The sequence below is a fragment of the Piliocolobus tephrosceles genome, chromosome 4 (genome assembly GCF_002776525.5).
Source record: "Piliocolobus tephrosceles isolate RC106 chromosome 4, ASM277652v3, whole genome shotgun sequence".
Lineage (NCBI taxonomy): Eukaryota > Metazoa > Chordata > Mammalia > Primates > Cercopithecidae > Piliocolobus > Piliocolobus tephrosceles.
In genome coordinates this window covers 128,742,726-128,759,604 of record NC_045437.1, presented here as the reverse complement: position 1 = coordinate 128,759,604, position 16,879 = coordinate 128,742,726, and the positions used below count along the sequence as shown (strand labels likewise).

The 16,879-nt window shown below is 34.6% G+C and overlaps 1 protein-coding gene across 3 annotated transcripts in view; it reads left to right on the top strand.

The window, feature by feature from the left end:
* GABRA1 (gamma-aminobutyric acid type A receptor subunit alpha1) overlaps positions 1-8,080 on the top strand; it is a 55,883-nt gene extending 47,803 nt beyond the window's left edge. For all 3 annotated transcript variants that reach the window (XM_023218871.1, XM_023218872.1, XM_023218873.1), the window contains 2 exons: positions 3,480-3,682; positions 5,230-8,080. In XM_023218871.1, the coding sequence (XP_023074639.1) occupies positions 3,480-3,682; positions 5,230-5,541 (515 nt within the window). In that variant the 3' untranslated portion in view covers positions 5,542-8,080. The remainder of the gene's footprint in view (positions 1-3,479; positions 3,683-5,229) is intronic.
* The last annotated feature ends 8,799 nt before the right edge of the window (positions 8,081-16,879 follow it).

Below are 16,879 nucleotides of genomic sequence, written 5' to 3'. Positions count from 1 at the left end.
AACACAAACTACCACTCTCCTTACAAAAATTGCATTCTGAAGCTTAAAATTGAGTAATCATAAAATCAAGTGCTTTTATACTAGACACTATTCTATACGACTAGGCTATATTACTTAACCATAAAAAAAAATCTATCTGCCATTATTATTTCCGGTTTTAAAAGTGAAATCTAAGAAACAACAGATTAAGTAATCTGCCCATAGTTAGGAGCTATTAGATGGAGCCAGGACTAAGACCCTAGCATTTAGTTCTGGAGTGTGTTCGCCTAATAACAATGCTGTATCATCACCTCTGAGCTATCCTGCTGCAATGAAAATAATTGAAATGGGAGTGTTGTGGTTAACTTCATTTGGAAATCACAACTACATATTTATTGGTTAAAGGTGCAATTATCAAGGTTCATTCCACAAATATCAACTAGGCACCTGCTGTTTTTAAGAGCTGTGCTAAAGGATAAAAGCTTAAGAAGCTTATAGTCTAAACTGAGGATTATTCACCTGAAGAAATTCCTATGATATCATCTTTCAATAATATGTAGTGTATGAAAAATCAGTTATCTCAGAAAAAAAAAAAAAAAAACAGGACTCTGCTACAAGTACCAGAAACGTGTCTTTTCTTCTGAACTTGGCAATATGCTTCTAGATTGGCAAACACCAAGTCATTGCTCTGACAATAGCCTAAGCATATAGCTAAATTAATATTCAGAATAATTGCAGCTGCAGAACAAAAGAACAGTTCATTGCATACTCATTCTTTCCCATTACCACGTGTCAATATGAACTAGCAATGAAGTCGCTGAAGACTAAGTCTTGTTAAGATGCTTATATCTGTGTGAGTATGCCTTTTTCTCACTAGGAAATTGAAAAAAATAAATGCAGGACATATTTATGTTTTGTTTTATTTTAGTTTTGTAGTCTGAGTACAACACTATATTGAAAAAGGTTATTTTAAAAGGTGGTATTCCCCTTCCCACACCAACAAATTCTACTCTTTTGATTTGAAAATTATTTACATCATTTCAGATGGTATAGGTCAGAAAATATTGCTGTTAACTTTTTCGGCTATCTTATACCTCAGCAGACTTGTGGCCTTTGATGAACATAACTATATGTTTGTAAACTTAGTTGTGACAAGTATTTTTGTGTTTCAAGTTTTATGTTTCTAATATTTTAAGTTCACTAGAGTCACGAATACAATTTTCTAGACTTTTCACCTTTTAACATTTATTTTGTACACGTTTCTATGCTTTTTAGTTTGAACTCAGCACATTTTTTTTCCTGAGCTCTGTGAGATGCCTAGAAGGATCATGTAGATTTAAAAAGAAAAAAAGAACCAACCCAACAAAAGTTGTACTTGTTAGTATAACCATTTATTAAAAGACATCCAGAATGAAACAAGGTTGCAGTCTGTCTTATGCCTTAAAAGACCATATTCTTGGTTTTCCATAATGTCTCTCATTTGGAGGCAATGTGGTCACTTAATTTTGCTGCCAAATACATCCAAGTTTGAGATTCAGTCTCACCACCTACCAGCTGTATGGCATTGGCAAATTTACTTCCTCTTATGGAGCTTCAGTTGTCTGTTAAAGTACAAGGAAAGTAAAGTAATGCTGTTTTTTTTTAAAGTGAGACAAATAAAATAAAATATATACATTGTCAGGTTCGGTACTTGGAACTTAAAAGCTGTTCAACAAATCTATATTCTTTCTCTTTTCCTATAACAGGAATTGTATTTTCCTATGGCACAAATTGTACCTTTATGTTAATCTTCTTAACTGCTCTTAATTTATGGACACATTTGGTTTAAAAATACCCATTCCCACATTACTTCTGACAGCTGACTACATAAACCAAATTTATTTTAAAAAATTGAATTTATTGTAGTAGAGATTTATCAAAAAAGACTAAAGTTGTCAATTATAATAGTCATTAGTTTTGCCCTTATTATCAGGCTAAGTGCTAAACACTTCATTGCATTACCTTACTTAATATTCGTAATAGCCCTCCGAGTTAAACTTATTAAATCAACTTACAAGAAAAAAATTTGATAAACCCCAGCAGCTCAGGATTTTAAGGCAATTTTCTCAAGGTCATTCAGCAGTTACAGAACAGGGATTTGAAACTCGGTTGCCCTGAATTTTAATTACCCTAATATTTGCTAAAGTTAATATTGACATGTAAATTCAGGAGCCTGAATTTACATGTCATTGCATTTAATCCTCATGATAGTCTTTTGAGTGAGTGAGCAGAAAATGTCCTTCTCCTAGAATTTCAACAATAGTATAGACACTGGAGAGAATGAAAGACAAGTCATCTCTTTTACAGATATGGGGACAGAGATTCCTACAAGTTAAATCACTTAGCAGAGGTCATAGAGTTAAGTGGTAGGGCTGAGACTAGTCACTGGAAGAGGTTAGAATTATTTCTACAATATGTGGCCTGATCCACCCTGAATGGGTAACTGTGAACTGTTTTTTAAACATTTTCAAATGGTTTAAAGGGAACCTGACAGTATTATACTTTTGTACTGAGTATAGTGCATTACATATAGTAGGTTGACAGTATTTGGTAAGTGAACGTTAGAGGGTATCATCTTTCTCATACTAACTTATATAATTGTGTAAGTAAACCAAAATGGGCTAACTTGAAAACTTCTTTGAATAAAGGACATTTTAATCACTAGGGGTGGATTTGCAGAGTAGGAAAGATGAGGCAGCCTTATCAGAAAGAAGAAAAGATTGTAATATTTGAATTGGAAAAACTTGTGTTCAAATGTTGGTACTGCTACTTCTTAGCTGTGTATTCTCTAGCAAGTTACATAAAGTGTATTATTATATATATGTGTGTATATATGTGATTGTGTGTATATGTGTATGTATATGAGACACACATGTCTCTATATATGTCAGATTTAGGAATTTCTTTAAAAGTGTAGCTATTTTTGAATCAGGAAAGATAGTGTAAAACCATGAGTCAATAATGTGGCAATTATCCCCAAATTGTTCAATTATCTATAAATTATCAAAAAGTTATTGGCTTCCTGTTTTATATATTTGGGGTACATAGAATATTAAACAGAGCTGAGTATCCAGAAGTTGCTTGTGGATCACAGGCAGTGAATATCTGTGATTTCTGTATCAAGAACTAGGTTCAGTGAGGAATATTATTTCTTGCCTTACCCAGGACACTCATGTTCAAAGTGCTAATTTAAAGAAACTTACTGTCTTCTTAACAGCACCTCGATAGCAGAGAATTTTATTGCTACAAGATATCTTCCTCAGTGCTGCCATTCCATGAATCACATACTACACCAGAGTTAAATTAAGACTCATCAAATCCAAACCAAAATAAGATGATCTAGAAACCAAATTCTGTGATGATACTGTTGATTTCCTTTTGTTCAAGTAGGCCATCCTATCATGGTGAAATTTCATAGTATGAACTGGCATCACGTATGGTTTTTTTTCCCCCCCTTACAGGAGTAACAACTGTGCTCACCATGACAACGCTAAGCATCAGTGCCAGAAACTCCCTCCCTAAGGTGGCTTATGCAACAGCTATGGATTGGTTTATTGCAGTGTGCTATGCCTTTGTGTTCTCAGCTCTGATTGAGTTTGCCACAGTAAACTATTTCACCAAGAGAGGTTATGCATGGGATGGCAAAAGTGTGGTTCCAGAAAAGGTAAATGCTTTAATAGTCACTGTAGTACATCACTATTATGTCTCTTTAAACCTATGAAATGATATGTTTGGGTCTGTGGTCTTGGATGGAGTATGCAGAATAATAAGGATTCTTTTTTTCTTATGTCATAAACAATTAAGTGCCATGATAATTTCGTTATTGCTAAAGGGAGAGGTCATTCAGGTGAATAGATGTATACAGTGGAGGAGATAAAGGAGAGACAGTAAGGCAAACATTTCTAGTCAAATATGCTTTCCGGTGGTTTCTCTTGATTTGAGAACAGTTTTGATAAACCTAATATTAGGAGCAAATAAACTTACTCAAATCCTTTATTTACCAAGTGCATTATAATTTTGTAACTTGAAAGTTATATTCTTTTGGTTATTTTCTGAGCCTAATCATTTGGTCATAAATGTGTAACCATAATGACTCAATTAAATTAAGTTTGCCACATGAACCATCACTAGTTCTCTGCAAAGTCAAGGGCAGGCACATTTTCTCTTTCCAAAGTAGACATATGCTTTAGGGATCATAACACACAGAAATTACCAAGAAATGCCTCATGGTAGAAAATGTTCAAGTTGAGAATACTGCTGCTTCCCTCAATTAGAACCTATTACACAGTATGGATTTTATGTCACAGCTTGGGAGGATAACTCTACTTGTGGGGTTTGAAGAACAAGCATGTCAAAATGCAAGTAAACTTTGGGATACTATGATGAAGAGCAAAGACAGAGACAAAGAGATTTTGAGATGTTTAGAAATAATCTAGAAGGAGTCACTTGACAGCAGCTTTTCTGAAACTTGGTTCTACCGAATATTAGTTTCTTAAGATACTCCCTGAAAATTCAGTTCTATGTTGATGCCCTCTTGAATATTACTACATACTGTATTTCCTAGTTACAGCATATTAAAGGGGCTTAGAAGTTCTATAGTAAATAAATTGGTTTAACTGTATTTATCCCATAGTTACACAAATGCATTAGATAAGAAAATCTTCTGTAGTGGTAAAATTGACCATATTTAATAAAATCTAAGGTGCTGCACTCCTTGATGGCAAAAGGCTATTAAATACTGTCTGCATTTTAAATTTATTGTAATAAGACAGGCATACATTATGTTTTTAAATTCTTTTTTTTTTTTTTGAGAGGGAATCTGGCTCTGTCGCCCAGGCTGGAGTGCGGTGGCCAGATCTCAGCTCACTGCAAGCTCTGCCTCCCGGGTTTACGCCATTCTCCTGCCTCAGCCTCCCGAGTAGCTGGGACTACAGGCGCCAGCCACCTCGCCCAGCTAGCTTTTTGTATTTTTTAGTAGAGACGGGGTTTCACCGTGTTAGCCAGGATGGTCTCGAACTCCTGACCTCGTGATCCGCCCGTCTCGGCCTCCCAAAGTGCTGGGATTACAGGCTTGAGCCACCGCGCCCGGCCTTTAAATTCTTAAATAAGGCACAGATTTAGGTTGCAAAATTAGGGCCACCTTGCTCAGCAACTTATACTTTTGCTTCTCACTGTTTACTAAACAAAATGCATTACTCTTTCTTTCTACAGCCAAAGAAAGTAAAGGATCCTCTTATTAAGAAAAACAACACTTATGCTCCAACAGCAACCAGCTACACCCCTAATTTGGCCAGGGGTGACCCAGGCTTAGCCACCATTGCTAAAAGTGCAACCATAGAACCCAAAGAGGTCAAGCCCGAAACAAAACCACCAGAACCCAAGAAAACCTTTAACAGTGTCAGCAAAATTGACCGACTGTCAAGAATAGCCTTCCCGCTGCTATTTGGAATCTTTAACTTAGTCTACTGGGCTACGTATTTAAACAGAGAGCCTCAGCTAAAAGCCCCCACACCACATCAATAGATCTTTTACTCACATTCTGTTGTTCAGTCCTCTGCACTGGGAATTTATTTATGTTCTCAACGCAGTAATTCCCATCTGCTTTATTGCCTCTGTCTTAAAGAATTTGAAAGTTTCCTTATTTTCATAATTCATTTAAGAACAAGAGACCCCTGTCTGGCAGTCTGGAGCAAAGCAGACTATGCAGCTTGGAGACAGGATTCTGACAGAGCAAGTGAAAGAGCAAAGTCATGTCAGAAGGAGACAGAATGAGAGAGAAAAGAGGGGCAAGACGGTTCAAAGATACAAGAAAAAGTAGAAAAAATTAACACTTAACTATAACCCCTAGGTCATTTGTAGATATATATTTCCAAATACTCAAAAAAAAAGATACTGTATATGTCAAAAATATTTTTATGTGAAGGTGTTTAAAAGGATAAATTTTAAATGTTTCATGAAGAAAAATCTTAAAAATATCTATGTCTTTATTACACTATGGTGTGCTTGTGTTTTTGTTTTGCTTTTTAAACTGATGTATAGCTTTAACATTTTGTTTCCAAAGCTGAAGTTCCCCATTATTTCTCTCTGAAAAAAAAAAAAAAAATGCCTAACGCATTATTTTGTCATAAAATGCTCTTTTAAAATTCATGTAACTTTCATGGGCAAAGGTGCGGTTGCTCATTGTAGAGCACATTTAGTCCAATGAAGATAAATGCTTTAAATAGGTTTCTTCACTTTCATCTGAGCTTTTACCGCTAGACTCAAGGAAGAATAATTTTAACAGACATGTATACTCAATAGAAACTAAACTAAAATAATTTTAAAATATTCCCTTTTTCACCCTATTTTCAGATAGCACATGAGTCCAATACTCACTTAATTCTTGTTATGAAGATGTTTTTAGAGGGGCAAAAATATTTTGCAAGCTCTGGAATTGTTGAATGTATTCTTTTATATAACTACATTAAAAGCTTTAGATTGAAATTTATGACTAGCAAACAAAAAATAGAATATATAAAATATATATGTAAATATACAGCATGAGATTGTACATTTTTTACTTTTTTAAAATTGTGTTCTTAAAATATTGTGTAAGAATCACTGCTCTTAGCTGTTAGAATGTTGTTAAATGCTGTGGAAATACATTTAGAACCTGCATTTAAGAACAGAACAGCAAGTAGGAACCACATGGAACTTAAAACATATGGGTATGAAGTCCACTTACGTAGACAAAACTTATAATTTCCAAACTGTTGTCTAGTATACAGTGATCAGTTGCTATCTGTTCAAGTCATGCCATACATTTCCCTATTTTAGGCTATTGTAATATAGAAAGAAAAGGGGAAGCATTAGTTGGAACTAGAAAATGAACTGTATATTATGCTATATTTGCTAACACCAACTATTTCAATAAGTGTTGTACCATATGTAGCATTAAATATAAAATACATAAAAGAATGTACAGAAAATAGCTTTTATTGAGTAATATTATTACATTTCATTTATACTGTAGCAATATATTTGTAGGTATACTATGTAAGGGCTTTAAATAAAAGAGGTCCATTAATACTTCCTTATAAAAATTCTAGTCTGTTTCATTACTGCCCAGATGTTTTAGAGATACATATTTATGCAGAAGGTATTTTTGAAGTCTCCTTTTGTCTGATAGAGTTTAAAAGATATTTAAATTTAGTGTTCAGAATCCACAAGTCACGGTCTAAACACACTTAGAATACTACAGCATAAACCTGTTAGCATTATTGCCAAATAAGACAGTTGGGATCCAAACCCAAGTTTTGAGCAATGTTTTTCTCAAAAAGCTGCTATCCAATGATATAGGAAAACACACCGTGTTTTCCTAAACACACTTTTCTTTTTACATGTGCTTCATTGTTTGATTTGGTCCTGCCTAAATTTCACAAGCTAGGCCAATGAAGGCTGAATCAAAGACATTTCATCCACCAATATCATGTGTAGATATTGTGTATAGAAAATAAAATAAATTATGGCTCTAACTTCTGTGTTGCTGTTTATCTTGTTATTTTTCGGCGTTATCCTAATGTGTTTATTGAGAGCATTTTACCTTCCAGACTTCTCATGGCTAACTTTTGGTCTGTATTTTGCTCCTTAGATGTGAATATTTCTTATTAGTCTGCTTCCTGCTATGCAATGACTGCATTTCTATCATTTCTCAGTTTGTTAGTATATGTGGATAGTATTCTACTGTATAAATGATTGCAAAGTTTATCAAAAACAAATTATTCTATGTAGCTTTTCTACAGTGCTTTGCTAAACCATGTAGTACTAGTTAAGTCTTCCTTGAAAATAAAGATACACTCTTATGGGGGACAGTTCCTGTTTACTCCCAGGAAATTTTTTTAAAAGATGACACTGAATGTTTATTGCACTTTAGTGCAGTGAAGTGGCAATAAAACCTAACATGAATCAAAGGTTGTTTATGGCAGATGCATGTGTTGCTTTACGGAGTTTAGCAAAAGCTCTTAATTTTATGTCATACTGTATTCTACTACAATAATAAAGCTAACATTATTCAATAATAAAATGGAATACTTGACTTTCTTTTCATGTTTTGAAAGGACTTTTCATTGCTCTGTTTTAATGCATTTTTACATTAGAAGCACCTAAAAGTACCAACTGCTAGTAGGAATCTAGACCACTAGAAAGATACTAAAAAATATTAATAGTATGATCCTAAACTATGATTTAGAAAAATTATTTATAATATAAAAATGATTTAAACACCAGGTTTCCAGTATTACTGATAGCACTTTGAAATTTATGAAATATAAACATAAGAGAATGAAAATGCTGAAATGATCATGGAATTTGCTAATATGTATTGATAGTATAGGAAATTCATTTTCCATTGTATCCTGAGACACTGATTTAATTGTTTTGAGGTTGCATCTGATCATTGTCATTTTATAAGCTGTCCTGGTGACTCTCAGTATGTAGCCAAAGTTGTTACATCATTAATACTTTTCATTTTAACTTAAATTCCTTAAGGTTTCCATAATCAGTCACATCAAGGTAAAGAAATACTTACAATCACACAAAAGACAATAGAAAAATCATTTCAATGATAGGCATAAAACCATAATTGGTTTCTACACACCAGACCACATGAGACAAAATTTGTGTTTTAGATGATGGTCTTGCCAGAACAACATAAATTGTATCTTAACAAATAAAACCTACATATTCCCTAGTAATGACTCACAACTTTATAAAAACTCACAATTAAAAATCCTCCAACAGAATGATTTATTCAAATAAAACTGTCAACATAAACTAACTGAACCATCACATTTGTTGATTTCTGGGTTCTCATAAAAAAGAACGCAGTGAATGATCACTATTTTGGCTATCAAACCAAATTCATGTCAAGGCTCACCACATAATTATCAAAGAAATCACAATAAGAAAGGGCTTGGCATTATTGCTAACCATCTGTTTGAAATTCATTGTACCAGTTAGTTATAACCTTCTGTTGGAGTTTACTGATATCTATCCAGCTCTTATGACCAGCAATAATAAACATCTAACTTGACTATATTATACTCACAATTCAGCAAAATAGTTTAACTTCAAACATTGATTTAATTTAATTTAACTAAATTCTACTAACATTTGCTGAGTATTTTCCCTAGACTAAATACTGTACTTGATGATGGGGATGTAGATGTAAATATGGCCATTTTCCTTGCAAAAATAATGGTTATGTTGGGGAAGGAAAACAATCGAAGATAATAAAAATAAATATTATGATAAAGTAGAGGATGCTAACCAGCATGTAAAAGAAGTGCCTTGCCACTTTTCATAAGGCTAGCAAACTGGATTTGTAGAAACTAATGATGTTCAAGTCGAAACTTGAATTATAAGAGTAATTGAAACCATCCTGTACCTGGACTATGAATGAGTGGACTTTGGATCTAATGCCAATTTTGTGAGTCATTAGCCATTAAACCACGAACTAAACATTTGAAACCTCTAAGATCCCTCTAGCTACTGGGATAGATACTGAGTTTGCAGAGATGAAGATGACAATATAATCTTGGAAAGCTCAAAAGTTCATAGAGATTCAGAATGATTCTAAAATTAGAATACTTCCTGTATTACATATAATTACTGAAAAATGTGCAAGTATAGGAGACTTACCTGGGGAGTAGTATGAGGGAAGACTTTAAATGAAAGTGTTAGTCCAGCTAGCTTTTGTTTTGCTTTAGCAATATAAACTTTATTTTTTCAATACAAGCTCCTTCAATTCAAGACACTTCTGTAAGCAATGATACCAGCCATTCAGTCCATCCCTAAATAACTGAGGCTCCTGGGAATATAACCATGTAAATGCAGTGTTTTCTACATTAGTTGAAGACAATGAGTGTCCTTTAAAAATTGTTAAGACCAGAAAACAAAAAATGTCAGAAAGACAAATCAGGACTGCAATGATTTCCGATCAAAACTCTTGCAAAATTGCCCTAGTTTGATGAGAGACCCGAGCAGCATTGTTGGGGTGGAGAAGGACTCTCTGGTGAAGCTTTCCTGGCATTTTTCTGCAAAAGTCTTGGCTAACTTTTTCAAAATACTCCCATATAAGCAGATGTTGTCATTCCTCGGCCTTCCAGAAAATCAACAAACACATTGCTTTGAGTGTTGCAAAAAACTGTTGTCATGACCTTTGCCCTTGACCAGTCCACTTTTGCTTTGATTGGACCACTTCGATATCTTGGTAGCATTGTTTTCAGGATTGTACTGGTAGAGTCCATTCCATCTTCTGTTACAATTCCTAGAAGAAATGCGTCAGGATCTTGGTCACATTTATTTAAATTTCCTCTGAAAGGTTTGCTCTTGTCTGCAACTGATCTGCTCATAATAGTTCTGGTACCTATTGAGTGGAAACTTTGCTCAACTTTAATTTTTGGTAAAATTGTGTAAGGTGAACCAGTAGAAATGTCTATGGTGTTGGCTCTTTGTTCTGCTGTTGATTGTTAGTTGTCTTCAGTTAGAGCATGAGCAAGATTAAAAATTTTGTATTTGCAAATTGATGGAGATGGTCTGCTGCTATGAGCTTCATCTTCAACATTATCTTGGCCCTTCTTAAAAATAGTGATCCATTTGTGAAGTGTCTGTTCATATCCTTGGCCCACTTTTTGATGGGCTTGTGTGTTTTTTTCTTGTAAATTTGTTTAAGTTCTTTATAGATTCTGGGTATTAGCCCTTTGTCAGATGGGTAGATTGCAAAAATTTTCTCCCATTCTGTATGTTACCTGTTCACGCTGATGGTAGTTTCTTTTGCTGTGCAGAAACTATTTATTTTAATTAGATCCCGTTGGTCTATTTTGGCTTTTGTTGCCATTGCTTTTGGTGTTTTAGTCATGAAGTCTTTGCCCATGCCTATGTCCTGAATGGTATTGCCTAGGTTTTCTTTAGTTTTTATGGTTTTACGTCTTATGTTAAGTCTTTAATCCGTATTGAGTTGATGTTTGTATAAAGTGTAAGGAAGGGATCCAGTTTCAGTTTTCTACAGATGGCTAGCCAGTTTTCCCAGCACCATTTATTAAATAGGGAATCCTTTCCACATTGGTTGTTTTTGTCAGATTTATCAAAGATCAGATGGTTGTAGATGTGTGGTGTTATTTCTGAGGCCTCTGTTCTGTTCCATTGGTCTATATACCTGTTTTGGTACCAGTACCATGCTATTTTGGTTACTGTAGCCTTATTCTATAGTCTGAAGTCAGGTAGTATGATGCCTCCAGCTTTGTTCTTTTTGCTTAGGACTGTCTTGGCTATGCAGGCTCTTTTTTTGGTTCCATATGAACTTTCAAGTTTCTTTTTTCCTATTCTGTGAAGAAAGTCATTGGTAGCTTGATGGGGATGGCATTGAATCTACAAATTACCTTGGGCACTATGGCCATTTTCACGATATTGATTCTTCCTATCCATGAGCATGGAATATTCTTCCATTTGTTTAAGTCCTCTTTTATTTTGTTGAGCAGAGTTTTGTAGTTCTCCTTGAAGAGGTCCTTCACATCCCTTATATGTTGAATTCCTAGGTATTTTATTCTCTTTGTAGCAATTGTGAATGGGAGTTCACTCATGATTGGGCGCTCTGTCTGTTATTGGTGTATAGAAATGCACACTGATTTTGTATTTTGATACTTTGCTGAAGTTGCTTATCAGCTTAAGAAGATTGTGGGCTGAGACGATGGGATTTTCTAAATATACAATCATGTCATCTGCGAACAGAGACAATTTGACTTCCTCTTTTCCTAACTTAATATCCTTTATTTCTTTCTCTTGCCTGATTTCCCTGGCCAGAACTTCCAACACTATGTTGAATAGGAGTAGTGAGAGAGGGCATCCTTGACTTGTGCTGGTTTTCAAAGGGAATGCTTCCAGTTTTTGCCCATTCAGTATGACATTGGATGTGGGTTTGTCGTAAGTAGCTCTTATTATTTTGAGATACATTCCATCAATACCTAGTTTATTGAGAGTTTTTAGAACGAAGGGCTGGTGAATTTTGTCTAAGGCCTTTTCTGCATCTATTGAGACAATCATGTGGCTTTTGTCCTTGGTTCTGTTTATGTGATGGATTACATTTATTGATTTGTGTATATTGAACCAGCCTTGCATCCCAGGGATGAACCCAACTTGATCATAGTGGGTAAGCTTTTTGATGTGCTGCTGGATTCGGTTTGCCAGTATTTTACTGAGGATTTTTGCATCGATGTTCAACAGGGATATTGGTCTAAAATTTTCTTTTTCTGTTGTGTCTCTGCCAGGCTTTGGTATCAGGATTATGCTGGCCTCATAAAATGAGTTAGGGAGAAGTCTCTCTTTTTCTATTAATTGCAATAGTTTCAGAAGGAATGGTACCAGCTCCTCTTTGTACCTCTGTTCGAATTAGGTTGTGAATCTGTCTGATCCTGAACTTTTCTTCGTTGGTAGGCTATTAATTATTGCCTCAATTTCAGAGCCTGTTATTGGCCTATTCAGAGATTCGACTTTTTCCTGGTTTAGTCTTGGGGGTGTTTATGTGTCCAGGAATGTATCCATTTCTTCTAGATTTGATTCTTCTCTCTTTTCTTCTTTATTAGTCTTGCTAGCAGTCTATCAATTTTGTTGATCTTTTCAAAAAACCAGCTCCTGGATTCATTGATTTTTTTTTGAAGCGTTTTGTGTGTGTGTGTGTGTGTGTATCTATCTCCTTCAGTTCTGCTTTGGTCTTAGTTATTTCTTGTCTTCTGTTAGCTTTTGAATTTGTTTGCTCTTGCTTCCCTAATTATTTTAATTGTGATGTTAGGGTGTCGATTTTAGATCTTTCCTGCTTTCTCTTGTAGGCATTTAGTGCTATAAATTTCCTTCTACACACTGCTTTGAATGTGTCCCAGAGATTCTGGTACGTTGTGTCTTTGTTTGCATTGGTTTCAAAGAACATCTTTATTTCTGCATTTATGCAGAAAACAGACACATGAAAAGATGCTTATCAGAGAAATGCAAATCAAAACCACGATGAGATACCATATCTTGCCCGATAGAATGATGATCATTAAAAAGTCAGGAAACAACAGATGTTGAAGAGGATGTGGGGAAATAGGAATGCATTTACACTGTTGGTGGGAGTGTAAATTAGTTCAACCATTGTGGAAGACAGTGTGGTGATTCCTCAAGGATCTAGAACCAGAAATACCATTTTCCCCAGTGATCCCATTACTGGGTATATATCCAAAGGTTTTTAAATCATGCAACGATAAAGACACATGCACATGTATGTTTACTGTGGCACTATTCACAATAGCAAAGACTTGGAACCAACCCAAATGTCCATCAGTGTTAGACCAGATTACGAAAATGTGGCACATATACATACTATGCAGCCATAAAATAGGATGAGTTCATGTCCTGTGCAGGAACATGGATGAAGCTGGAAACCATCATTCTCAGCAAACTATCACAAGGACAGAAAACCAAACACTGCATGTTCTCATTCATAGGTGGGAACTGAACAATGAGTACACTAGGGCACAGGGCGGGGAACATCACACACTGGGGCCTGTCGGGGGTTGGGGGGCTGGAGGAGGGATAGCATTAGGAGAAATACCTAGTGTAAATGATGAATTAATGGGTGCAGCAAACCACCAAGGCACATGTATACCTATGTAACAAACCTGCACATTGTACACATGTACCCTAGAACTTAAAGTATAATAATAATTTAAAAAATAGTTATCCATTTGTAAAGTGCTACTGATTTCTTTGGGATATTGTCCCCATAAAATTTCTGTAACGTATCAGTGATTTCACCATTCTTCCACACAAGCTTCACCATAAATCTGATGTTTGTTCTTGCTTCAATTTTAGCACAATTAATGCTATCCTTAGTGCCTCAAACTAGATCCAGAAACAGAATTTTCAACATAGATTTCAGATCCAGATTTTAAAAACTGGAACAGCTTGCTTAATTTTCCCACAAAATCAGTCTTATTCTCAGTAATACATTGGGATATTTATCACTGAGATGTCCCGTTTCCTTCAGCAAAATGTTTTTAATTTTTAAAAATTTTTTTAAATTTAAATTTTATTTTATTTTCCATTAAAGTACTCTACCACCAAGTTCCAACAGATGACTCAACTGGTTCTTTATAAACAAAAGACAACCCAACAAGAACATAGACTTACATTTTTCAAAGGAAGTAAGTTCTGTATTCAGCAATAATCCAGTCCGGTTGGCTTAGCAAGACTTCCCCTTTTTCCCAATACTTCCTTTTAGCAATTTCCATCCTCTGACCCCATCCAGCTTCTTGGCTGCAAACCCTCATTGATCCATGCTATGTTTAGAGTTGAGCCCAGCCTCTCACTCCCACTGCAAGACTCCAAGACAGTGGTCCCTACAACTGTTGTGATAGTGCTGAATTAAGTCTGCCTTACCATGCTTCAAGCTAGGATTTGAAGGATGGTTAGACACTTATCAGACACTTTGGTGATGGAGATGGCAGCTGGTGATAAGAAATAGATCCTTTATTAAAAGATAATGTTAACCAACCTAGGTGTACAGCAAAAAGTGAATTGAAAAAGAAAATGTGACATAAATACAACGTCAGAATAGTATTTTATTTTTTCTTAGAAGGAAATTTTTTCCTTTATGAAAACATCAACAATCCCAGGAACATTGTGTTACATGAAATAAGCCAGGCACAGAAAGACAAATACCACATGATCTCACTTGTATGTGAAACCTACAAAAGCTGAACTCATCGAAGTAGAGTGTAAATGATGGTTACCAGGAGCTTGGGGGTGGATGTGGTTGGGGAGATGTTGGCCAAGTGAATATAAAATTTCAGTTAGTTACAAAAAATGAATTCAAGAGATTTATTGTACAATGTGGTGACAACAGTTAATTAACAGTGTATTGTATTCTTGAAAAAAATGCTAAGAGAGGAGTTTTAAATATTCTTACCACAAAAAATGATATGTGAGGTAACACCTATGTTAATTAGCTCAATTTAGCCATTGTATACATATCCATAACATATACATGTTTCAAAAAACAACATACTGTACATAAGTATATACAATTTTATTTCTATTAAATGTAATTTTTAAAAAGGATATAACTTAAAATATTAAACACAAAACAAATAAAAACAATGAAACAAGAAAACATCAAAGGAATTAAAAGTAGTACACTAGAAAAATTCTACTTAACCCACAAGAAATAATAAAACAAGACTAGAAGACTACAAAAGAATTAGACACACAGAAAGCGAATAAACTGTCACCTTGTAGCATATACAAAAATAAGTCAAATTAAATCATAGATCTAAATGTAAGCACCCAAACTATAAACTTTCCAGAAGAAAGCATGAGGGGAAATCTTCTTGATTTGAGGTTAGCCAACAGTTTCCGGACACACTAAAATCAAAATCTATAACAGGTCATGGTTAAATTATACTTCACCAAAATTAAAAACACTGGTGCTTCTAAGGACCACATTGGAACATTAAAAATAACACAATCTGATAGAAAATATTTGTAAAAATTATGTCTGATAATGAACATTTATTCAGACTATATAAATAACTTATAGAACTATATAATAAGATAATCAACAACCAATTCTAAAAATGGGCTAAATATTTAAGTAGGTATAAGCAAATGACGAATGAGCCTATGAAATATAATTACCATTAAGCATTAGGAAAATGCAAATTAAAGCCACCGTGATAACTTTATATCCATAGAATGGCTATAATCAAAGGATAGACTATCAAAAGTGTTGAAGACCATGTGAAGAAATTGAAACGTGTATACATTGTTGGTGAGAATGTACAGGCACCTTGGAAAATGGTTTGGCAGTTTCTTATGAAGTTAGACATAAACTTACCATATATTGCAATAGTTCTACTACTCAAAAAAATTTAAAATATGTATTCTTATAGAATTGCATGCAAATATTCATAGATACATTATTCATAAGAACCTAAAACTGAAAATATCCCTAATGTCCACACATTAATTAATGGATAAACAAAATGTTATTCAACAAAATTGGAAGGAACAAAAGCTTGATACAAGCTACATGGATAAACTTCAAAAAAGATAATAAGTGAAAGAAGCCAGACACAAAGACCACATATTATATAATTGTATTTACATTAAATGTCCTGAAATGTAGAGACAGCAGATTGTCATGTCTGATACTGGGGGTGGCAGTGGGAACTGGTTGGAATTGAGCATGAGGGATCTTTTTGGCACAATGGAAATGTGTTAAAATTGCACTGTGGTCATGGCTTCACAACTTTATTAATTTACTGAAAATTTTTGAGTTGTACATTTTAAGTAGGTGGCTTTTATACTGAGTAAGTTTTAATGCATTAAAGCTACAAAAATAATGATAGTTAATGTGAAGAACTGTTTTGAGGCCTCACTGATACCAAATTTATGTAAAAGAATCGGGCATGCTTCCTATCCTGTAGTATATCTTGCAAAATTAGATTAACTATTAAGGCCCCCATTTTTAGATTGCAACAAATAATTAAAATTGAGTCTGAGAAAAAAATCACCAATGGGCCAAACACAACACATAATAAAATAGGGTAGGGATTTCTTTTCTGTAAATCAGAGGTAGGGTTAAGGGTCAGTATGGATCCAAATATCTAAATAATCTAGCCCAAATATATGAGGCAGGTGACCTACTTAAAACATTTGTAGAAAGATTCAACCCACTTCTTTACACACTGTGTGCATACTTCCACACCTGAACAAAGATATTCCCTGTAAGGAATAAGATAATACAGCACCTGAGTATCCTGGAAAGCCACAGACCAGTGGTTCTCAAACT